This window comes from Bombina bombina, chromosome 10, assembly GCF_027579735.1.
Source record: "Bombina bombina isolate aBomBom1 chromosome 10, aBomBom1.pri, whole genome shotgun sequence".
In the NCBI taxonomy this organism is placed as follows: Eukaryota; Metazoa; Chordata; class Amphibia; order Anura; family Bombinatoridae; genus Bombina; species Bombina bombina.
In genome coordinates this window covers 199,934,385-199,959,053 of record NC_069508.1, presented here as the reverse complement: position 1 = coordinate 199,959,053, position 24,669 = coordinate 199,934,385, and the positions used below count along the sequence as shown (strand labels likewise).

General features: G+C 41.3%; 1 protein-coding gene across 1 annotated transcript in view; it reads right to left on the bottom strand.

Annotated features, from left to right (window-relative positions):
* Positions 1-24,669, bottom strand: part of MYSM1 (Myb like, SWIRM and MPN domains 1) — a 287,009-nt gene that overhangs the window by 23,153 nt on the left and 239,187 nt on the right. The window contains exon 19 of the mRNA XM_053693624.1: positions 3,409-3,466. Coding sequence (XP_053549599.1) covers positions 3,409-3,466 — 58 coding nt within the window. The remainder of the gene's footprint in view (positions 1-3,408; positions 3,467-24,669) is intronic.

Sequence of the window (24,669 nt, the reverse complement as noted above, 5' to 3'; positions counted from 1 at the left end):
AGAAAAAAAACGCAGGCAGTTTCTTCTTCCAAATACTGCCTGAGATAGAAAAACAGCACACTCCGGTGCCATTTAAAATAACAAACTTTTGATTGAAGAATAGTTAAGTAAAAACTCCAGCTCCTCTCGCGACCTCCTTCTTTGTTGAGGGTTGCAAGAGAATGACTGGATATGACATGTGAGGGGAGGAGCTATATAGCAGCTCTGCTTGGGTGATCCTCTTGCAACTTCCTGTTGGGAAGGAGAATATATCCCATAAGTAATGGATGACCCGTGGACTGAACACACTTAACAAGAGAAAAACACCACAGAGTGTTTCTTAAACTAGCCATGTGGGTTAATAACCTTTAAACAAGCCACAAAGACCCCTTAAAGTCCCTCAAAAAAAGTTTTATTTGTAATTAAACCAAAACGTTTTTTCCTATCAGTGTCACCAGTAACTAATGAGCCCTTTATGCAAGCTTGGATTCCTCTTTTACTGAATACAGCTTACCTTTCCCTCATGGGGATATTGCCAGCCTTTTCTAGAAATAACACAGTCTGTCTAGAAAAAAATAGGCTGAACATACCTCAAAGCAGTTTAGCCTGCAAACTGTTCCCCCAACTGAAGTTTTCCTGTACTCTTCAGCCCTTGTGAGAACAGCAGTGGATCTTAGTTACAAAATGCTAAGATCATCATCCTCCTTGCAGAAATCTTCATCCCTTTTCTGCCAGAGAGTAAATAGTACACACCGGTACCATTTAAAATAACAAACTTTTGCTTGAGAAAATAAAAACTAACATTTTTGTCACCACACTCCTCTTTGCCCTTCCTAGCAGTTAAGCAGGCAGAGAGAATGACTGGGGGGTGGAGCTAAGGGAGGAGCTATATAGACAGCTCTGCTGTGGGTGCTCACTCTGCCACTTCCTGTAGGGAAGGAGAATATCCCACAAGTATGGATGAATCCGTGGACACGATACATCTTACAAGAGAAATAAAGGTATTAAGGGAAGCTTTCCCGGCGGCCATTGTGTCTACTGTACCCACATGGATAGTACTAAAACCTTTTCAGTAGATGGTGTAAAACGCTATATTAGGTTTTTTTTCAACTGCAATTCTACAGGGGTTATCTATCTCTTACGTTGTTCTTGCCCGGTCTTCTATGTTGGCAAAACCAAAAAGGGCCATCTCCTTTGGGAGAGGTGGGGATAATAATAAGGTTCTGCTTCAAAAAGAAGCCAAATGGATTTTTAGGTTAGGGACTAGATCCGCTTTGGTCTAAATGAAAGATGTGAATGTTTGCTTTTTATAATGTATAAGTTCTTCAGTAAGTTTAATTTCTATATCCAATGAGTAATTTCTCTGTTTTCAAAAAAAAAAAGGGGGTATTGCCTCTAGTATAATCTTTATATTGATGAGAGTGAGTGCCATATCATTTAGTGATGAATGTGCCTTTAATTATATAGCCGTTTTAGTTTTAGCACTAGGAATAAAGTTGCTACTATTTAGGCTATATGGTGATTTCTGTTTTGGGTATAACTGTTCTCTACATATATGTATAAGTTGTAGCATACTATGTGAGTTCACTTTAAGAAATAGATAGGTGGATCACCTGAGCACGCACAGGTGCTATAAAGGAGGTGGTTCTGAGAAACCAATCATGCCCTGATGAAGCCCTTGACACACATGGAAATTGTGGGGGTGAAACGCTCATGAGGTTGGCACTAAGTGTGTTTGTCCTGACACTATATGTGTTGCTTTATTTGTGGACACTAATTGTGGACTGTGTTCGCATATGTCTTTGAGACATTTGACCTCATATTGTGTGGAGTCTGAAATTTGCAGTGTCTTGTGAGATGGTGGGAGGTGCTTTCCGGACATCCAGTAATCATCTAACTGGTGAGATCGGATTTACCCCGCTGAGTTGTATCACACCGAACTGTGTTCACTGCCTGCTTCAAAGCTACCATACTTCGACTCCAGTTTGCTGATTTACATCACAGCCGTTTGTATTAAAGTATCTGAGCCAGGACGGGCTCCACGGCTGTTTGGGCTGAAAGATCGACATTCTACCAATCGGAGGAGAGGTGTGTATGGTTGCTGACACACCCTCTCAGTGACGCCATCGCCAGAAGGCGGCTTATGTGTACAGAGCTGTGGGAGCACAAAGTCATACACCTACCGGTGGTTTAATCAGCCTCAAGTTGGAAGTTCTTTTTGTGAGAAACAAAAGGTGGACGGTTTGGGAGGTACCCCCATGCTTTTAAGTTTACGGTTTCAGCTAGCCAGCTTTAGCAGATTTTGTCTGTCAGTATCTGTTTACTTATATCCGTTACATTCATTCTACAGCATAGTGATAATTTACCTCTTGAAACCTATTGGTCTGTCTCATTTTTCTATGTAAATATTTTTGCAACAATTTTAAGCTGCATGCTATTTTGTATGTCATATTTATCACTTGTATCCTTGCTAATGACATCCATTCATGACACCTGCATTTTGCAGTTAATAAATATGAGAGAAACTTTGTCTCTCTAAAACAGTTTCTATGTGCAATTGTTCTTTTTCTTTAAAGTGATAGTAATGTATATCACTTTATCTCTCTTTAATTAACATTGTGTATATATTTATGAGCCCACTTATCATTCATTTCTGTCCGTCCTCTAGGGTGCTGTGTTTAAAAAAAACCAAAAAAAAACCCATCAAGGGCTTGCTGTATGATCATACTGTGTGTACCCACCACGCTGTTCAAATTTATGTAGCACATTCCCTCACTGGGTAAACCAGCCAACAGCTTTATCCAGGGCGGAAGCATGCTACATTAAAATAAACTGCAGCACAGAAGAGGACTTTTGGGTACATACATGTATACTTAGACTTTTTTATTTTAAATATGGCTATCATAATACATAATTCTAAACATAATGTGTTTATTGTCCCTTTAAATAAGGAGGTTTACATATTTACACTAACAGATAATCTGTGCATAACTGGCTAACAGGGACAACCAAAATGGTGGTTTATTCAGGTCAGGAACATTTAAATAAAGAGAATGTATATACACATTTTAAAGTATCCTCTCTTTGATGGAATAAGAAAAATGTTTGACTACACAGGTATAATTACAACCACTGTTCCATATGCTTCTGTGTTAGCCCATGATATAGCATAAAGCTTGTTCTTTGCTGAAAAGCTAATCAGCAGCAGCCCCCCGTAGCTAAAGAGTGACACATCTGTATTTCTTTGTGCAACAGAAGAGCACCTCTGGTACAAAACATTTTCCTGTGTATTTAGCATGGGTTAAATACAAAAGCAAAAATAATCTGCTTTTAACAAAGTGCAGCAGTTAGTCTTTTTTTATTAATATTATTATGTGTAAACTACCCACACAAAATAAAATATAATGATAAAAAAAAAAACTTGTTTACCTTCTGCAAGCAGGTGAGGTCAGAATCCTGTCGAAAGCGTTTGTTCATAGGGACGCTGCTGTATTATAAAACACAGGAGGTTGTACAAAATTACATCTTTGAAATCCTTATCAAGGTCTACACAGACTGTTACTAGGGCTGTAATCAATCAGCATTTACCTGATACCACTGAGCTCTAGGAATTCTAATGAATATATCAATGATGAAGTAGATCATGACAGCCAGTTAAGAAATCTTTCAGATTCCATTAACTTAAAACCAATAATCTGTTAAAACCTGATGGTTCCATATTGATTTACATCACTTTACTATTTTCACTTGATAACATAATATTGTAGGAGTCAACAAATTGATTTTGTGTTAATTAACAACGGAACGCAAGAATAAAAGCGCAGAGAGTGTTACATTTCTCACGTAGAAAACATGTTAGAAGTGTTAACCGGTAAAATCACATTGTTTAAATCCATTTTGTTATTTAAAGAGACATAAAAATGAAAACCGTTTTACTACGAGTCTATTCTAACTTCAACTCAGCTCAATATCTCCCCTATATCAGTAGTTTGTTCTTTAAAAGATAATATCTGGATATAAAGCACATTAGTAGCAGCAATGAAACCCAAAACATTTCTTTTGTGATTCAGACAAACTTCCAATTGACTTCTGTTTTAGCTTCGTTGTCACGTTATTCGTTGAAGAGATACCCACGTAGAGGTCTGGATCACTACATGGCAGGTAATAGTGCTGCCATCTAACGCTTATGGATAACATTCTTGCAAAACTGCTGCCATATAGTGCTCCAGACATGCAAACAAACAAAAGATAAAAGTAAATTAGAAAGTGGTTTGAAATGACAAGCGCTATCTGAATCATGAAAAAAAGAGTTTGTGTTTCATGTCCCTTTAATAAAAAATTGTTACCGGCAGCATGACCTGGAAAGGGCCCAGTCACACTGGGATATATTAGGGGTGCATCTGGCAGAGACAGGCGGCTGGCACAAATGGATATCTTGGTGGAGCAAGGGGTTCATTTTTAGTTGACTGGAGCACCTAGGTGTTTGAAGTCAAGCACCTATTTGAAAAGGTATGATACTTTTCCATATGGGAACTACGGATGTTGTTTATTAAAGGGACACTGAACCCACATTTTTTCTTTTGTGATTCAGATAGAGCAGCAATTTTAAGCAACTTTCTAATTTACTCCTATTATCAAATTTTCTTCGTTCTTTTGCTATCTTTATTGAAAAAGAAGGCATCTAAGCTATTTTTTGGTTCAGACACTGGACAGCACTTGTTTGTATTGGTCGGTTAAATTAATCCACCAATCAGGGAGAACAACCCAGATTGTTCACAAAAAATGGGCCGGCATCTAAACTTACATTCTTGCTTTTCAAATAAAGATACCAAGAGAATGAAGAAAAATTGATAATAGGAGTAAATTAGAAAGTTGCTTAAAATTGCATGCTCTATCTGAATCATGAAAGAAAAAAATGTATTCAGTGTCTCTTTAATACAGCCTCTATATAAGGCAAATACCACTTATAAAAGACAAAAATATTTTTTTTTTCCGGATTTTTGCTTCATCCAGTATCAGATTTCTCCTACAGTCACTGTAGCACAAATGCTTTCGGTAACTAATGTTAAACACAGACATTTGTCAATACATTAAGAATAATTAGAATAGATACCAGCTACAGAAAATGACAAAGAGAAACTATTTATAACAGGAGGAAACTTCACAAAGCTTTTTATTGTAAAACCCTTTAAAGTATTAATTTATATTAGTAAAGAGAAAAGAATCATCTAAATCAGCACTCACTTAATCTAAGCCGTATTCCATATCCTGAATGTAAGGTGCTGCAGCTCTCTTCATACATAAATAGTAAACTCTAAAATCATTTGAGAAGGTTAAAATGCATTGATTGAAAATATGTAAATAAGGTACTACCATATCGTACATCTATTGCCATAAACTCTATTACTCCAATCCAAATATAAAATCCCCTTAGACAAAGCTTCTTGGCGAAATGCACGTCAGGCACGGACCCGGAACAGTTTTAATAATTATTCAGCTTATCACTGTGAGCATAGAGAGAGTTTATGGAAACAGATGTAGGATTTGGCATTACCTTAGTCACATATTTTTTAATCACATTTTTAATAACATATTTTAACCTTTAGGAATAATTTTAGGGTTTACGGTTTTATGTACAATGAGAGCTGCAGAACCTAATGTGCAGTATATGGAATAAGACAAATTAAGTGAGTGCTGATTTAGAGGTCTTCGTGTAATATAAAACAGACAAAAGCCGAAATCTGATTGACTGTGGGGAATTAAATATATGGGAAGATCAGAACTCTAGAACGTAGGGTGGGTTTGTCTCCTTCCTGGTTACCAGGGAATAAACATCCCACAGTGATGATCTTGTGGACTTTCACCATTCTTTGAGGGAAATAGGAAAAAGAAGAGCTCAACTAGGGACAGACAGTGCTGAATAGCTTTCCCTATGGGATGGTGCCCACCGAGAGCAGCTGCACGGTAAACTAAGGCTCAGGCTACTACTCAGGTAATATTTATTATTATTATCAGGTATTTGTAGAGTGCCATCAGGTTCCGCAGGTCTATGAACATAGGTGGTATAAAAAAAACAATTACAGGGATCAAATGGGAGAAAGGGTCCTGCCGAGAGTTGCACTGCTGTAGTTGGCTCTTATGAAGGTGAACTACAAACAGCTGGGCTCATAGGCTTACATGCTATGGGGTTTTAGGGGATAGCAGTGGAGATAGGAAGGTTAGTGTAGGTTGTAAGCCTCCCTGAATAGTAGAGTCTTCAGGGAGCACTTGAAGCTTTTAAAACTAGGGGAGATTCTTGTGGAGCGAGGCAGAGAGTTCCATAAGAGGAGGAGAGTAGATCATCATGAGCGGAACGAAGGGGATGGGAGGGAGAGTATTTGGAGACAAGGTCTAAGATGCAGGGGGGAGCAGTGCAATTGAGGGCTTTGTTTGTCAGAGTGAGAATTTTGTGTTTAATCCTGGAGGCAAGAGGAACATTCTAATTTAAAAAATGGTCATGGTAATTATTTAACTTTTTTTAAATCTTTTTTTATTATTGATGCTATGTGTTAGCCTCCTCAAAAGGATCGAACATATAACCAAAGTCCTCCTATTTAAGAGTTGTAAGCTTTAAAACGCTCTACCAGAAAACTGCAGGTCAGCCAAGCAGAAGTGTGGTGACATCGCTTACTGACCTAGCTGTTATTAAAATCCCTTCTCCCAAGATACACCTTTCTCTCTAAACTAGGTGTTTAATTAAAGACACTCCCATTAGCCTTGACTGGCACGTGCTAGGCCAAACCCCTTTGAAATAAGAATAACATTGGGAAACTCTCTCTATTTTTCTCTTCTCTCTTCTTATCCTGTTCCTGAAAGGATGGCTGATGTTGAACACATTGGAGAATTTGGCTAAGTATATTTCTTTGGGATACAATTCTGTGATTATTTTATTTTAGGAGTGTTGCACAAATTGGGGTTGTGGTAGAGTTGCCCTGTATTCATTATTTGGACTGTTTTGCTGTAAATATACCTGTAAATATTTCAATTATTATTAACATATATTGATTCCTGCTATGTCACCACAAGGAGCAGCAGTCACACATCCTGCCAATCACAAGTCATGTTCTGATTGGAAGCTGTAATGTTTGCAAACCCCTAAGCTGGGCCTTACTTATGTGTTTAATTCCTCTGCGAAGGGCAGTTAACTATGGACAGCAATGCAAAAATGACATGCTCACAACAAATTTAGAATATGCAATTTTTACATTAGAATGTTCACTTAGAGAAGCAAATGACTAAGGGCCAGATGATCTAAAATTTGTAAGTTCTGGCGTGACTTTTCACACCGTCCCTCTGCTGCCCTGGTTGAATTATCGCAAAAAAAGGGCAGTCCCTGCAAGTGGCGAGCTGTCTCCTATTGAAAGTAATGGAGCTCACTGGAAAGGAACATTTCACACTGTGGAGCGAAGTTAGCAGTGAGTGCACTTTAAAAATTAAATCCTGCAGCAAATATAAATCACATTACGCTGCCTTCTGCATAGAGCATTTTAAAATCGCCTATATTTTTTCGTATGCATGTGTTTTTCTATTAGGCTTATAAATATTTAATATATAAGGGTTTTGAGGGTTATAAATATTTTTGGAGGGTTTTGAAAAAAAGCTTGCTACCCTTTTGTTGGCGAGAAAAAAACAGTGAGATCTGTAGTGCGAAGATCTTTACATAATTATGCTTGGATTTGAGAGACAATTTCACATACACCCATGTAATGCCTTTTGTAGTTATAAGTACACATTTCTAAGTGATTTTTGCACATCCAGTGTACTTAACCCCTTAGTGACCAGACCATTTTTGAATTTGTTTAGCTGTACTTTTCCTTTTACTCATTTACTGTACCCACACATATTATATACCGTTAAATTGACTTTTTAAAGATAAAATTATTTTCATCATATCATATAATTTACTAAAAAGTTTTTTTTTTTTTTATAAAGTATGATGAAAAAAAAATAAATAAATAAATAAAATTATGCTTACCTGAAAAATGTATCTCTTTCCGGATATGGCGAGTCCACGGCGTCCTCAATTACTGTTGGAAATATCACTCCTGGCCAGCAGGAGGAGGCAAAGAGCACCATAGCCAAGCTGTTAAGTATCACTCCCCTTCCCACAAACCCCAGCCATTCGACCGAGGGTAAATGGAGAAAAAAGGAGTAACATAAGGTGTAAAGGTGCCTGAGGTTTAGTCAACAAAACTGTTTTAAAATAAAAAGGCGGAACTGTGGACTCACCATATGAGGAAATAAATAAATTTATCAGGTAAGCATACATTTTTTTTTTCTTTCCTAAGATATGGTGAGTCCACGGCATCCTCAATTACTGTTGGGAACCAATACCCAAAGCTAGAGGACACAGAGGACTAGGGAGGGAAAAGACAGGTAGACCTAAACAGAAGGCACAACCGCTTGAAGAACCTTTCTCCCAAAAGAAGCCTCAGCCGAGGCAAAAGTATCAAATTTGGAAAAAGTATGCAGAGAAGACCAAGTTGCAGGCTTGAAAATCTGTTCCACAGAAGCTTCTATTTTGAAAGACGAAGAGACAGCCCTAGTAGAATGAGCTGTAATTCTCTCAGGAGGCTGCAGTCCAGCAGTCTCATAGGACAAATGAATTAACCTTCTCAATCAGAGAGAGAGAGAGAAGTAGCAGTAGTTTTCTGACCTTTATGTTTCCCAGAGAAACAAACAAACAGAGCAGAAGACTGGCGAAAATCCGTAGTCGCCTGTAGGTAGAGTTTTAGAGCATGCACAACATTGAGGTTTTTAAACAAACATTCTTTATAAGAAGAAGAATGAGGAGAATAATTAGGGCATAGAGAAGGAACAATTTCTTGATTAAGATTTCTATCCGAAACAACTTTAGGAAGAAACCCCAATTTATTACGAAGAACCGCCTTATCGGCATGAAAGATAAGGTAAGGTGAATCACACTGCAAAGCTGAGAGTTCCGAGATTCTCCGAGCAGAAGAGATAGCAACAAGAAACAAAACCTTCCAAGATAACAACTTAATATCTATGGAATGTATAGCCTGCTGCAAAACTTTAAGAACAAGGTTAAGGCTTCAAGGAGGATCAATAGACTTAAACACAGGCCTGATTCTGACCAAGGCCTGACAAAAAGATTGCACATCTGGCACATCCGCCAGACGCTTATGTAGCAAAATAGATCTGACCCTTTGGGGTACTGACCGACAAACCCTTCAAAATCATAGGAATCCTGATTCTACTCCAAGAGTAGCCCTTGGATTCACACCAATAAAGATATTTACGCCATATCTTATGGTAAATCTTTCTAGTAACAGGCTTGCGAGCCTGAATCATGGTCTCAATGACGACTCAGAAAAACTACGCTTAGACAGAACTAAGCGTTCAATCTCCAAGCAGTCAGCTGAAGTAGAAGGTCCTTCCTCAGAGGCAGTCTCCAAGGTGGAAGAGACAACATCTGCAACAGATCCTGCGAGGCCACGCAGGAGCTATTAGAATCACTGACGCTCTCTCCTGTTTGATACGAGCAATGACTTGTGGAAGGAGAGCAAACTGAAGAAATAGGTATGCTAGACTGAAATCCCAAGGAACCGGCAGAGCATCTATCAGAGCGGCCTGAGGATCTCTAAACCTTGAACCGTACCTTCGTGGCTTGGCGTTCTGCCGAGACATTATCAGTTCCAGCTCCGGCACCCCCCATCTGAGGATTAAGCTGAAGAACACCTCCGAATGGAGTTCCCACTCCCCATGATGAAAAGTCTGCTCAGAAAATCCGCTTCCCAGTTGTCCACTCCTGGAATGTGGCTTCCCAAGGATTCTGCCCAAGGATGGCAGAGAGACAGCAATTTTGAGCTTCTGCCCAGTGAATAATGTGCGCCACCTCTTTCATGGCTAAGGAACTCAGAGTTCCTCCCTGATAGAACCTAATAAACCGGGCTAAGGACAACTGAGGCCAAGCCATCAGAGCATTATAAATCTCTCTTAACTCCAAGATTTTTATGGGGAGAGCAGACTCCTCCCGAGTCACAGACTGCTCCCCAGCCCAACAGGCTGGAGTCTGTGGTCACAATCAGCCAGGAAGGACTCTGAAGGCAAGTTCCCTGAGACAGATGTTTCTGAGAAAACCACCAAGGGAGAGAGTCTCTTGTCGACTGATCTAGATCTATCATCTGAGACAGATCCGCATAATCCACGTTCCATTGACTGAGCATGCATAACTACAGAGCTTGCAAATGGAATCGAGCAAAAGGAATGATGTCCATGGAAGCAACCATCAGACCAATTACCTCCATACATTGAGCCACTGATAGCCGAACAGTAGACTGTAGAGAGAGGTAAGAGGAAATCATTTTTTCTTTTCCGACCTCCGTCAGAAATATTTTCATTGATAGGGAATGTATTATGGTCCCTAAGAAAAGCACCCTTGTAGCTGGAACAAGGGAACTCTTCTCCTGATTCACTTTCCATCCTTGGGAACATAGAAAAGACAACAAGATCTCTGTATGAGAGTTTGCTTGTTGAAAACCAAAATGTCGTCCAGATAGAGCGCCACCGCGATTCCCTGAGCCCTGACCACTGCCAAGAGAGCCCCCAAGACTTTTGAGAAAATTCTGGGAGCTGTGGCAAGGCCAAACGGGAGAGCTACAAACTGAAAGCGTTTGTCTGAAAAGGCAAAACATCAGAAAACATAATTTATGTAAGAACTTACCTGATAAATTAATTTCTTTCATATTGGCAAGAGTCCATGAGCTCGTGACGTATGGGATATACAATCCTACCAGGAGGGGCAATGTTCCCAAACCTCAAAATGCCTATAAATTCACCCCTCACCACACCCACAATTCAGTTTAATGAATAGCCAAGTAGTGGGGTGAAAGAAAAAGGAGTAAAAAATCATACAAAAAAAGGAAATTTATGCTTAACTGATAAATTTATTTCTTTTACGATATGACGAGTCCACGGATTTCATCCTTACTTGTGGGATTAAACCTCCTGCCAGCAGGAAGTTGCAAAGAGCACCACAGCAGAGCTGTATATATAGCTCCTCCCTTTCCCTCCTCCCTCAGTCATTTTCTTTGCCTGTGTTAATGTAGGAAGAGGTAAAGTGAGGTGTTAGTTTAGGTTCTTCAATCAAGAAGTTTTTTATTTTAAAATGGTGCCAGTGAGTACTATTTTTCTCAGGGAGAAATCGTCTGTGTATACCTTCCCAAGAGGAGTGGAGACATTTCTTTATTTCTGCCCTGATGTTGATGATCTTAGCAAACGTTATGGGATCCGTTTTCTAGATCATCTTTCCTCAATCACAATCGGTGATAGTATGTGACTGTGTCTTGTCGCTGTTGCGAGCAGCTCAGCATAGTATCAAAAGTTCATATGTCGGAGAGGCCACATTCAATATAATGTGCGCAAAACTTTACTAGTATAGGCCTCTGATACGTTGAGCAGTCTTAATACTGCACCGGCTGCTCGGGCAGAAATAAAAATGATACGGTTTGATTTTGGAGCTTCTATATTGCAGTTCCGAGACCGAACTTGAGACCTTAGGTTGTGTCAGTGTCTTTCATAAGCTTTGACACCCAGTCCATTAACAGAGATTTAGTGAGATGCGGCCATCATGGTCGGCTGTTCGCTCCGCCCCCCGACATTGTTGTCTTTTTCAGGAGAGTTCTTTTGTCTCTATTCTGACGAAAGGAGCGAAAACGATTGGGAGCTTTAAATTTGCCCTTAGATTTTTTATCTTGGGGCAGAAAAACTCCCTTGGCAATAGTGAAGATAATAGAATCCAATTGAGAACCAAATAAAATTACTACCCTGAAATGATAAAGATAGTAATCTAGATTTAGACACCATATCAGATTTAAGCCACAAAGCTCTTCTAGTAAGAATAGCTAAAGACATAGATTTAATAGCAATCTTAATGACATCAAATATAGCATCACAAATGAAATGATTAGCATGTTGAAGTAAAAGAACAATGCTAGACAATTCAGGATCTGTTAACTGTTAAGCTAAACTGTCTAACCAAAACGTTGAAGCAGCAGCAACATCAGCCATAGAAATGGCAGGTCTAAGAATATAGTCAGTAGGTAAATATGCTTTTCTAAGATAGGATTCAATCTTCCTATCTAAAGGATCCTTAAAGGAAGTGCTATCTTCCATAGGAATAGAGTATAAATAGCCCCATCAACCGTAGGGACTTTTTTCCCAAAACTCTAAATTAGCCACAGGTAAAGGATATAGCTTTTTAAACCTAGAAGAAGGGTTAAAAGAAGCACCAAGTTTAGACCATAACTTAGTAAACATATGAGAGATAGCATCTGAAATAGGAAAAACTTCATGAGTAACCTCAGAAGTTTTAAAAACAGAATTCAAACGTTTGCTATTTTTGTTATCAAGAGGACTAGATTCCTCAATACCCAAAGTAAACAATACTTTCTTTAATAAAGAACAAATATATTCAATCTTAAAAGGAAAGGTTGATTTATCAATTTCAGTAAATGAATAATACCCCATGGTTAGGAGCGACCCTTCTGTGTACTACAATATGTAGGGATGACGTCAAGAGAGAGACACGTTCACGCATAAGAGATCATCTCTTCAACATAAAGGCCGGTGTCCTCACTACCCCCCCCCGTCTTCCAATATATTCCAACTAAAAACCAGACATCCAACTGGACTCAATTCGGCCTATGATTTAATTAATTTCTGTAACTAGATTAGGTTTCATAAGTGACCACACATACATATATATATATATATATATATATATATATATATATAGTCATCAATTAAGAAAAAACTAAATTTATGCTTACCTGATAAATTGATTTCTTCTATGGTAAGACGAGTCCACGGATTCATCCTTTACTTGTGGGATATTATCCTTCCCTACAGGAAGTGGCAAAGAGCACCACTGCAGAGCTGTCTATATAGCTCCTCCCTTAGCTCCACCCCCCAGTCATTCGACCGAAGGTACAGGACGAAAAAGGAGAAACTACAAGGTGCCGAGGTGACTGAGTTTAAATCAAAAAAATATAATCCGTCTTAAAATGACAGGGCGGGCCATGGACTCGTCTTACCATAGAAGAAATCAATTTATCAGGTAAGCATAAATTTAGTTTTCTTCTATAAAGGTAAGACTAGTCCACGGATTTATCCTTTACTTGTGGGATACAATACCAAAGCTACAGGACACGGATGAACGGGAGGGACAAGACAGATGGTTAAACAGAAGGCACCACTGCTTGAAGAACTTTTCTCCCAAAAAGAGCCTCCGAAGAAGCAAAGGTATCAAATTTGTAAAATTTGTAAAAGGTATGAAGCAAAGACCAAGTCGCAGCCTTATAAATCTGTTCAACAGAAGCATCATTTTTAAAAGCCCATGTGGAAGCCACCGCTCTAGTAGAATGAGCTGTAATTCTTTCAGGAGGCTGCTGTCCAGCAGTCTCGTATGCCAAACGGATGATGCTTTTTAGCCAAAAGGCGAGAGAGGTAGCCGTAGCTTTTTGACCTCTACGTTTTCCAGAATAGACAACAAACAAAGAAGATGTTTGATGAAAATCTTTGGTCGCTTGCAAGTAAAACTTTAAAGCACAAACCACGTCCAAGTTGTGCAATAGACGCTCCTTCTTAGAGGAAGGATTAAGACACAGAGAAGGAACAACAATTTCCTGATTAATATTCTTATTAGTAACAACCTTAGGAAGGAATCCAGGTTTGGTACGCAGAACCACCTTATCAGCATGGAAAACAAGATAAGGCGAGTCGCATTGCAATGCAGATAGTTCAGAAACTCTTCGAGCCGAAGAGATAGCAACTAAAAACAGAACTTTCCAAGATATAAGCTTAATATCTATGGAATGCATAGGTTCAAACGGAACCCCTTGAAGAACTTTAAGAACTAAATTCAAACTCCATGGCGGAGCAACAGGTTTAAACACAGGCTTGATTCTAACTAAAGCCTAACAGAACGACTGAACGTCTGGAACATCTGCCAGACGCTTGTGCAGTAGAATTGATAAGCCCCTTCTCCAATCCTTCGTGCAGAAAGGACAAAATCCTAGGAATCCTGATCTTACTCCATGAGTAGCCTTTGGATTTGCACCAATAAAGATATTTACGCCATATCTTATGATAAATTTTCCTGGTGACAGGCTTTTGAGCCTGAATCAAGGTATCTATGACCGACTCAGAGAACCCCCGCTTGGATAAGATCAAGCGTTCAATCTCCAAGCAGTCAGTCGCAGAGAAACTAGATTTGGATGCTGGAACGGACCTTGAATCAGAAGGTCCTGTCTCAGTGGCAGAGTCCATGGTGGAAGAGATGACATGTCCACCAGGTCTGCATACCAAGTCCTGCGTGGCCACGCAGGTGCTATAAAAATCACTGAAGCTCTCTCCTGTTTGATTCTGGCAATCAAACGAGGAAGGAGAGGAAATGGTGGAAACACATAAGCCAGGTTGAACGACCAGGGTACTGGCAGAGGATCTATCAGTACTGCCTGAGGATCCCTTGACCTGGACCCGTAACGAGGAAGTTTGGCATTCTGACGAGACGCCATCAGATCCAATTCTGGTGTGCCCCATTGCTGAAACAATTGTGCAAACACCTCCGGATGGAGTTCCCGCTCCCCCGGATGAAAAGTCTGGCGACTTAGAAAATCCGCTTCCCAGTTCTCCACTCCTGGGATATAGATTGCTGATAGATGGCAAGAGTGAGTTTCTGCCCATCAATTTATTTTGGTAACCTCTATCATCGCTAGATAACTCTTTGTTCCCCCCTGATGATTGATATATGCTACAGTCGTGATATTGTCCGACTGAAATCTTACGAATCTGGCCGATGCCAGCTGAGGCCACGCCTGAAGCGCATTGAATATCGCTCTCAGTTCTAGAATATTTATTGGGAGGAGTGTCTCCTCCTGAGTCCACAAACCCTGTGCTTTCAGGGAATTCCAGACTGCACCCCAGCCCAATAGGCTGGCGTCCGTTGTCACTATGACTCACGCTGGCATGCGGAAACAGATTCCCTTGGACAGATGATCCTGTGACAACCACCAAAGAAGAGAGTTTCTGGTCTCTTGGTCCAGATTTATCTGAGGAGATAAATCTGCATAATCCCCATTCCACTGTTTGAGCATGCAAAGTTGCAGTGGTCTGAGATGCAAGCGAGCAAACGGAACTATGTCCATTGCCGCTACCATTAAACGGATTACCTCCATACACTGAGCCACTGACGGCCGAGGAATGGAATGAAGAGCTCGGCAGATGGATAAAATCTTTGATTTCCTGACCTCCGTCAGAAAATTTTTCATGTCCACCGAATCTATCAGAGTTCCCAGGAATGGAACACTTGTGAGAGGGATAAGTGAACTCTTTTTTACGTTCACTTTCCATCCGTGAGATCATAGAAAAACCAACACGATGTCTGTGTGAGACTTCGCTAGTTGGTACGTTGACGCCTGGATTAAGATATCGTCCAGATAAGGCGCTACAGCTATGCCCCGCAGCCTTAGAACCGCCAGAAGGGACCCTAGCACCTTTGTGAAAATTCTGGGAGCTGTGGCCAACCCGAAGGGAAGAGCCACAAACTGGTGATCTTTGTGGATAGGAATGTGTAGATACGCATCCTTTAAGTCCACGGTGGTCATATATTGACCCTCCTGGATCATTGGCAAAATAGTCCGAATGGTCTCCATCTTGAAGGATAGGACTCTGAGGAATTTGTTTAGGATCTTGAGATCCAAAATTGGTCTGAAAGTTCCCTCTTTTTTGGGAACCACAAACAGATTGGAGTAGAACCCTTGCCCATGTTCTGTTTCCGGAACTGGGCAGATCACTCCCATGGAATATAGGTCTTCTACACAGCGTAAGAACGCCTCCCTTTTTGTCTGGTTTACAGACAATTGAGAAAGATGGAATCTCCCCCTTGGGGGAGAATCTTTGAAATCTAGAAGATACCCCTGGGTTACTATTTCTAAAGCCCAGGAGTCCTGAACGTCTCTTGCCCAAGCCTGAGCGAAGAGAGAAAGTCTGCCCCCTACTAGATCCGGTCCCGGATCGGGGGCTACCCCTTCATGCTGTCTTGGTGGCAGCAGCGGGCTTCTTGGCCTGTTTACCCTTGTTCCAAGTTTGGTTAGGTCTCCATACTGACTTGGATTGAGCAAGATTCCCATCTTGCTTTGCGGCAGAGGAAGAGGGACCACCTTTGAAGTTTCGAAAGGAACGAAAATTATTTTGTTTGGTCCTCATCTTATTCGTCTTATCTTGAGGAAGGGCATGGCCTTTCCCTCCAGTGATGTCTGAAATGATCTCTTTCAGTTCAGGCCCGAATAGGGTCTTACCCTTGAAAGGGATGGCTAAAAGCTTAGCTTTTGATGACACATCAGTAGACCAGGACTTAAGCCATAACGCTCTACGCGCTAAAATGGCAAAACCTGAATTCTTTGCCGCTAATTTAGCCAATTGAAAAGCGGCATCTGTAATGAAAGAATTAGCTAGCTTGAGAGCCCTAATTCTATCCAGAACATCCTCTAATGGAGTCTTAACCTGAAGAGCCTCTTCCAGAGCCTCGAACCAAAAGGATGCTGCAGTAGTTACAGGAACGATGCACGCTATAGGTTGGAGAAGAAAACCTTGATGAACAAATATTTTCTTCAGGAGACCCTCTAATTTTTTATCCATAGGATCTTTGAAAGCACAACTGTCCTCAATAGGTATAGTTGTAGGCTTAGCCAGGGTAGAAATAGCTCCCTCCACCTTAGGGACCGTCTGCCACGAGTCCCGCACGGCGTCTGATATGGGAAACATTTTCTTAAAAGTAGGAGGGGGAGCGAACAGAATATCTGGTCTATCCCACTCCTTAGTAACAATTTCCGAAATCCTCTAAGGGACCGGAAAAACATCAGTGTAGACAGGAACCTCTGTCCATTTTACACAATTTCTCTGGAACTACAATAGGGTCACAATCATCCAGAGTCGCTAAAACCTCCCTGAGCAATAAGCGGAGGTGTTCTAGTTTAAATTTAAAAGCCGTCATATCTGTATCTGTCTGAGGGAACATATTTCCTAAGTCAGAAATCTCTCCCTTAGCCAGCAAATCCCTCACTTCAGAACATTGTGAGGGTACATCGGATATAGCTAATAAAGCGTCAGATGGCTCTGCGTTTGTTCTCCAAACCAGACCTGCTGCGCTTCCCCTGCAACCCAGGCAGCTTAGATAAAACCTCTGTGAGGGTAGTATTCATAACTGCGGCCATATCTTGCAAGGTGAAAGAATTAGACGCACTAGAAGTACTTGGCGTCGCCTGTGCGGGCGTTAATGGTTGTGACACTTGGGGAGAATTAGATGGCATAACCTGATTCTCTTCTGACTGAGAATCATCCTGCGACATACTTTTAGTAGCTAAAATATGTTCTTTGCAATTTATTGACCTTTCAGTGCATGAGGGACACATTCTAAGTGGAGGTTCCACAATGGCTTCTAAACATATTGAACATTGACTTTCCTCAATGTCAGACATGTTGAACAGGCTAGTAATGACTACAAACAAGCATGAAAACACTTTATTTAGTGAAAAAAATAATCTTAAAAAACGGTACTGCGCCTTTAAGAGAAAAAAAGCATACACGTTCTGCAAAACAGCCTAAACATGCACCAAATTTTTCAAAATTTTGTATGTAGAGTAGACACACTATAGGTAGTTAAGATTGCACCACAATTTTTTTTTAAACAATTAACCTCTTAATTTCCAAACCGGATCAAAAATAGGCCCAGATCCGGAAAAAACCCTCAGCACCTTGCCACAGCCCTGCTGTGGCCCTACCTGCCCTCAGGGATCAAAAGTGTGGGGTAAAAGCTTCGATTTGGCCCAAAACATACACCAGGGTTCTCAGGAGTTAGAGCTTGCTGATAAAACTAACTGCGCATCTGAGGCGTGAAAATAGGCCCCGTCCATCTAACTCGATGTTTCCTCAGCCTTAAAGAACCACACCAGAGCGGTTATAACTAGCCATGTGGGTTCTAAGACCCGAAAGTTAAGCCATGTGTGCCCTAATAAAGTTGCCAAAAACGTTTATTGCCCACAAAAACGTTAAAGCACTCCCAAATCAAAAAAACAGAATTTATGTTTACCTGATAAATTACTTTCTCCAACGGTGTGTCCGGTCCACGGCGTCATCCTTACTTGTGGGATATTCTCTTCCCCAACAGGAAATGGCAAAGAGCCCAGCAAAGCTGGTCACATGATCCCTCCTAGGCTCCGCCTACCCCAGTCATTCGACCGACGTTAAGGAGGAATATTTGCATAGGAGAAACCATATGGTACCGTGGTGACTGTAGTTAAAGAAAATAAATTATCAGACCTGATTAAAAAAACCAGGGCGGGCCGTGGACCGGACACACCGTTGGAGAAAGTAATTTATCAGGTAAACATAAATTCTGTTTTCTCCAACATAGGTGTGTCCGGTCCACGGCGTCATCCTTACTTGTGGGAACCAATACCAAAGCTTTAGGACACGGATGAAGGGAGGGAGCAAATCAGGTCACCTAAATGGAAGGCACCACGGCTTGCAAAACCTTTCTCCCAAAAATAGCCTCAGAAGAAGCAAAAGTATCAAACTTGTAAAATTTGGTAAAAGTGTGCAGTGAAGACCAAGTCGCTGCCCTACATATCTGATCAACAGAAGCCTCGTTCTTGAAGGCCCATGTGGAAGCCACAGCCCTAGTGGAATGAGCTGTGATTCTTTCGGGAGGCTGCCGTCCGGCAGTCTCATAAGCCAATCTGATGATGCTTTTAATCCAAAAAGAGAGAGAGGTAGAAGTTGCTTTTTGACCTCTCCTTTTACCGGAATAAACAACAAACAAGGAAGATGTTTGTCTAAAATCCTTTGTAGCATCTAAATAGAATTTTAGAGCGCGAACAACATCCAAATTGTGCAACAAACGTTCCTTCTTCGAAACTGGTTTCGGACACAGAGAAGGTACGATAATCTCCTGGTTAATGTTTTTGTTAGAAACAACTTTTGGAAGAAAACCAGGTTTAGTACGTAAAACCACCTTATCTGCATGGAACACCAGATAAGGAGGAGAACACTGCAGAGCAGATAATTCTGAAACTCTTCTAGCAGAAGAAATTGCAACTAAAAACAAAACTTTCCAAGATAATAACTTAATATCAACGGAATGCAAGGGTTCAAACGGAACCCCCTGAAGAACTGAAAGAACTAAATTGAGACTCCAAGGAGGAGTCAAAGGTTTGTAAACAGGCTTAATTCTAACCAGAGCCTGAACAAAAGCTTGAACATCTGGCACAGCGGCCAGCTTTTTGTGAAGTAACACAGACAAGGCAGAAATCTGTCCCTTCAGGGAACTTGCAGATAAACCTTTTTCCAATCCTTCTTGAAGGAAGGATAGAATCCTAGGAATCTTAACCTTGTCCCAAGGGAATCCTTTAGATTCACACCAACAGATATATTTTTTCCAAATTTTGTGGTAAATCTTTCTAGTTACAGGCTTCCTGGCCTGAACAAGAGTATCGATAACAGGATCTGAGAACCCTCGCTTCGATAAGATCAAGCGTTCAATCTCCAAGCAGTCAGCTGGAGTGAAACCAGATTCGGATGTTCGAACGGACCCTGAACAAGAAGGTCTCGTCTCAAAGGTAGCTTCCAAGGTGGAGCCGATGACATATTCACCAGATCTGCATACCAAGTCCTGCGTGGCCACGCAGGAGCTATCAAGATCACCGACGCCCTCTCCTGATTGATCCTGGCTACCAGCCTGGGGATGAGAGGAAACGGCGGGAACACATAAGCTAGTTTGAAGGTCCAAGGTGCTACTAGTGCATCCACTAGAGCCGCCTTGGGATCCCTGGATCTGGACCCGTAGCAAGGAACTTTGAAGTTCTGACGAGAGGCCATCAGATCCATGTCTGGAATGCCCCACAGCTGAGTGACTTGGGCAAAGATTTCCGGATGGAGTTCCCACTCCCCCGGATGCAATGTCTGAAGACTCAGAAAATCCGCTTCCCAATTTTCCACTCCTGGGATGTGGATAGCAGACAGGTGGCAGGAGTGAAACTCCGCCCATAGAATGATTTTGGTCACTTCTTCCATCGCCAGGGAACTCCTTGTTCCCCCCTGATGGTTGATGTACGCAACAGTTGTCATGTTGTCTGATTGAAACCGTATGAACTTGGCCCTCGCAAGCTGAGGCCAAGCCTTGAGAGCATTGAATATCGCTCTCAGTTCCAGAATATTTATCGGTAGAAGAGATTCTTCCCGAGACCAAAGACCCTGAGCTTTCAGGGATCCCCAGACCGCGCCCCAGCCCATCAGACTGGCGTCGGTCGTGACAATGACCCACTCTGGTCTGCGGAATGTCATCCCTCGTGACAGGTTGTCCAGGGACAGCCACCAACGGAGTGAGTCTCTGGTCCTCTGATTTACTTGTATCTGCGGAGACAAGTCTGTATAGTCCCCATTCCACTGACTGAGCATGCACAGTTGTAATGGTCTTAGATGAATGCGTGCAAAAGGAACTATGTCCATTGCCGCTACCATCAACCCGATCACTTCCATGCACTGAGCTATGGAAGGAAGAGGAACGGAATGAAGTATCCGACAAGAGTCTAGAAGTTTTGTTTTTCTGGCCTCTGTCAGAAAAATCCTCATTTCTAAGGAGTCTATTATGGTTCCCAAGAAGGGAACCCTTGTTGACGGAGATAGAGAACTCTTTTCCACGTTCACTTTCCATCCGTGAGATCTGAGAAAGGCCAGGACAATGTCCGTGTGAGCCTTTGCTTGAGGAAGGGACGACGCTTGAATCAGAATGTCGTCCAAGTAAGGTACTACAGCAATGCCCCTTGGTCTTAGCACAGCTAGAAGGGACCCTAGTACCTTTGTGAAAATCCTTGGAGCAGTGGCTAATCCGAAAGGAAGCGCCACGAACTGGTAATGTTTGTCCAGGAATGCGAACCTCAGGGACCGATGATGTTCCTTGTGGATAGGAATATGTAGATACGCATCCTTTAAATCCACCGTGGTCATGAATTGACCTTCCTGGATGGAAGGAAGAATTGTTCGAATGGTTTCCATCTTGAACGATGGAACCTTGAGAAACTTGTTTAAGATCTTGAGATCTAAGATTGGTCTGAACGTTCCCTCTTTCTTGGGAACTATAAACAGATTGGAGTAGAACCCCATCCCTTGTTCTCTTAATGGAACAGGATGAATCACTCCCATTTTTAACAGGTCTTCTACACAATGTAAGAATGCCTGTCTTTTCATGTGGTCTGAAGACAACTGAGACCTGTGGAACCTCCCCCTTGGGGGAAGTCCCTTGAATTCCAGAAGATAACCTTGGGAGACTATTTCTAGCGCCCAAGGATCCAGAACATCTCTTGCCCAAGCCTGAGCGAAGAGAGAGAGTCTGCCCCCCACCAGATCCGGTCCCGGATCGGGGGCCAACATTTCATGCTGTCTTGGTAGCAGTGGCAGGTTTCTTGGCCTGCTTTCCCTTGTTCCAGCCTTGCATTGGTCTCCAAGCTGGCTTGGCTTGAGAAGAATTACCCTCTTGCTTAGAGGACGTAGCACCTTGGGCTGGTCCGTTTCTACGAAAGGGACGAAAATTAGGTTTATTTTTTGCCTTGAAAGGCCGATCCTGAGGAAGGGCGTGGCCCTTACCCCCAGTGATATCAGAGATAATCTCTTTCAAGTCAGGGCCAAACAGCGTTTTCCCCTTGAAAGGAATGTTAAGTAGCTTGTTCTTGGAAGACGCATCAGCCGACCAAGATTTCAACCAAAGCGCTCTGCGCGCCACAATAGCAAACCCAGAATTCTTAGCCGCTAACCTAGCCAATTGCAAAGTGGCGTCTAGGGTGAAAGAATTAGCCAATTTGAGAGCATTGATTCTGTCCATAATCTCCTCAAAAGGAGGAGAATCACTATCGACCGCCTTTATCAGCTCATCGAACCAGAAACATGCGGCTGTAGCGACAGGGACAATGCATGAAATTGGTTGTAGAAGGTAACCCTGCTGAACAAACATCTTTTTAAGCAAACCTTCTAATTTTTTATCCATAGGATCTTTGAAAGCACAACTATCCTCTATGGGTATAGTGGTGCGTTTGTTTAAAGTGGAAACCGCTCCCTCGACCTTGGGGACTGTCTGCCATAAGTCCTTTCTGGGGTCGACCATAGGAAACAATTTTTTAAATATGGGGGGAGGGACGAAAGGAATACCGGGCCTTTCCCATTCTTTATTAACAATGTCCGCCACCCGCTTGGGTATATGAAAAGCTTCTGGGAGCCCCGGCACCTCTAGGAACTTGTCCATTTTACATAGTTTCTCTGGGATGACCAACTTGTCACAATCATCCAGAGTGGATAATACCTCCTTAAGCAGAATGCGGAGATGTTCCAACTTAAATTTAAATGCAATCACATCAGGTTCAGCTTGTTGAGAAATGTTCCCTGAATCAGTAATTTCTCCCTCAGACAAAACCTCCCTGGCCCCATCAGACTGGGTTAGGGGCCCTTCAGAAATATTATTATCAGCGTCGTCATGCTCTTCAGTATCTAAAACAGAGCAGTCGCGCTTACGCTGATAAGTGTTCATTTTGGCTAAAATGTTTTTGACAGAATTATCCATTACAGCCGTTAATTGTTGCATAGTAAGGAGTATTGGCGCGCTAGATGTACTAGGGGCCTCCTGAGTGGGCAAGACTCGTGTAGACGAAGGAGGGAATGATGCAGTACCATGCTTACTCCCCTCACTTGAGGAATCATCTTGGGCATCATTGTCATTGTCACATAAATCACATTTATTTAAATGAATAGGAATTCTGGCTTCCCCACATTCAGAACACAGTCTATCTGGTAGTTCAGACATGTTAAACAGGCATAAACTTGATAACAAAGTACAAAAAACGTTTTAAAATAAAACCGTTACTGTCACTTTAAATTTTAAACTGAACACACTTTATTACTGCAATTGCGAAAAAACATGAAGGAATTGTTCAAAATTCACCAAATTTTCACCACAGTGTCTTAAAGCCTTAAAAGTATTTTAAACACTAAAAAACTCTAAGCCATCTCCGTGGAGATGTTGCCTGTACAACGGCAAAGAGAATGACTGGGGTAGGCGGAGCCTAGGAGGGATCATGTGACCAGCTTTGCTGGGCTCTTTGCCATTTCCTGTTGGGGAAGAGAATATCCCACAAGTAAGGATGACGCCGTGGACCGGACACACCTATGTTGGAGAAACGTTTGCTCACAAACATTTGCCATTCAGTGTCAACCATATTTGTAATTGGCCCCATATGCAAGGTAAGTAATGCCCTTCTTTTAGCTCTAGGATTACTGCTTACCCTTACCCTCCTGGGTATAATGTCAGCCTTTCTGAAATACAGTCTCTCCAGAAAAAATATGACTGAACATATCTCATTGCTGCATAGCATGAAACTGTTCCTCACACTGAAGTTTCCTGTACTCCTCAGCCTCTGTGGGAACAGCAATGGACCTTAGTTACAAATGCTATGATCATCATCCTCCAGGCAGCAATCTTTATCCATCTGCTGCCTGAGAGTAAATAGTACAAACCGGTACCATTTAAAATAACAAACTCTTGTTTGAAGAAATTAAAAACTAATATTTTACCACCTCTTTCACTTTACCCTTCCTAGTACTTAGAGTAGGCAAAGAGAATGACTAGGGGGTGGAGCTAAGGGAGGAGCTATATAGACAGCTCTGCTGTGGTGCTCTTTGTCACTTCCTGTAGGGAAGGATAATATTCCACAAGTAAAGGATGAATCCGTGGACTCGTCTTACCTTTATAGAAGAAATGAGTGGTATACTCAAGTTAGATTAAATGAAACCTATTTTGTATTAAAGAGGTCTTCATATCATGGGTATACATAGTTATATGTGGCAAACATTACTTGAATCTGTACCTATAAGCGGCGACAAACAAGATATACATAGGAGTGGAATACATTCAATGAGTAATATACACATGTAACTATAAAGGAGTAAAGTACAAATTTGAATGAATATAAATATTTAAAGTTCTCTCATGTATTTAATTCAGGTTGCCAAGGTCTTGGAGGTTTACTAATTGCAAACAACTAGTTGGTGTAAACATGAACATTATTATTTACATAATTATAAGGAAATGTTAAACACATTATAGATTACAAATTTGTCATTTTAATCAGTAATGGAGTTAACTTGCTAATCATCCCTTAGCGAATCAGATGTTTTTAAATCCCTTTTAAATAGCCCTTTAAAGTGAGGGAACACAGAGAGCTATGAGTATGGTGTGAATGCCGAAACGCGTAAGCTTATTTGTGTACTAAGGGCATGTGCAGTCTGTTTATTTTTGTTCTTGTTTTAATGTAAGCTGTTTGGAAGCTAAATAAAGAGAGGAAAAATGTTTTAACTGCTGCTCCGGATATTTTATTATCAATTTCAGTCTCTGATGTAGGATCCTCTGAGCCAGAGAAATCCTCATCAGGAGAAGATACTTCAGTATGCTGTCGATCAATACAAACTTCATCAGATTTATGAGAAGTTAGGAGAGACCGTTTACGTTTATTTGAAGGCGGAATAGCAGTCATAGTCTTCTCTAATGCTGCAGCAATATAATCTTTAATATCTACAGGAATATCATGT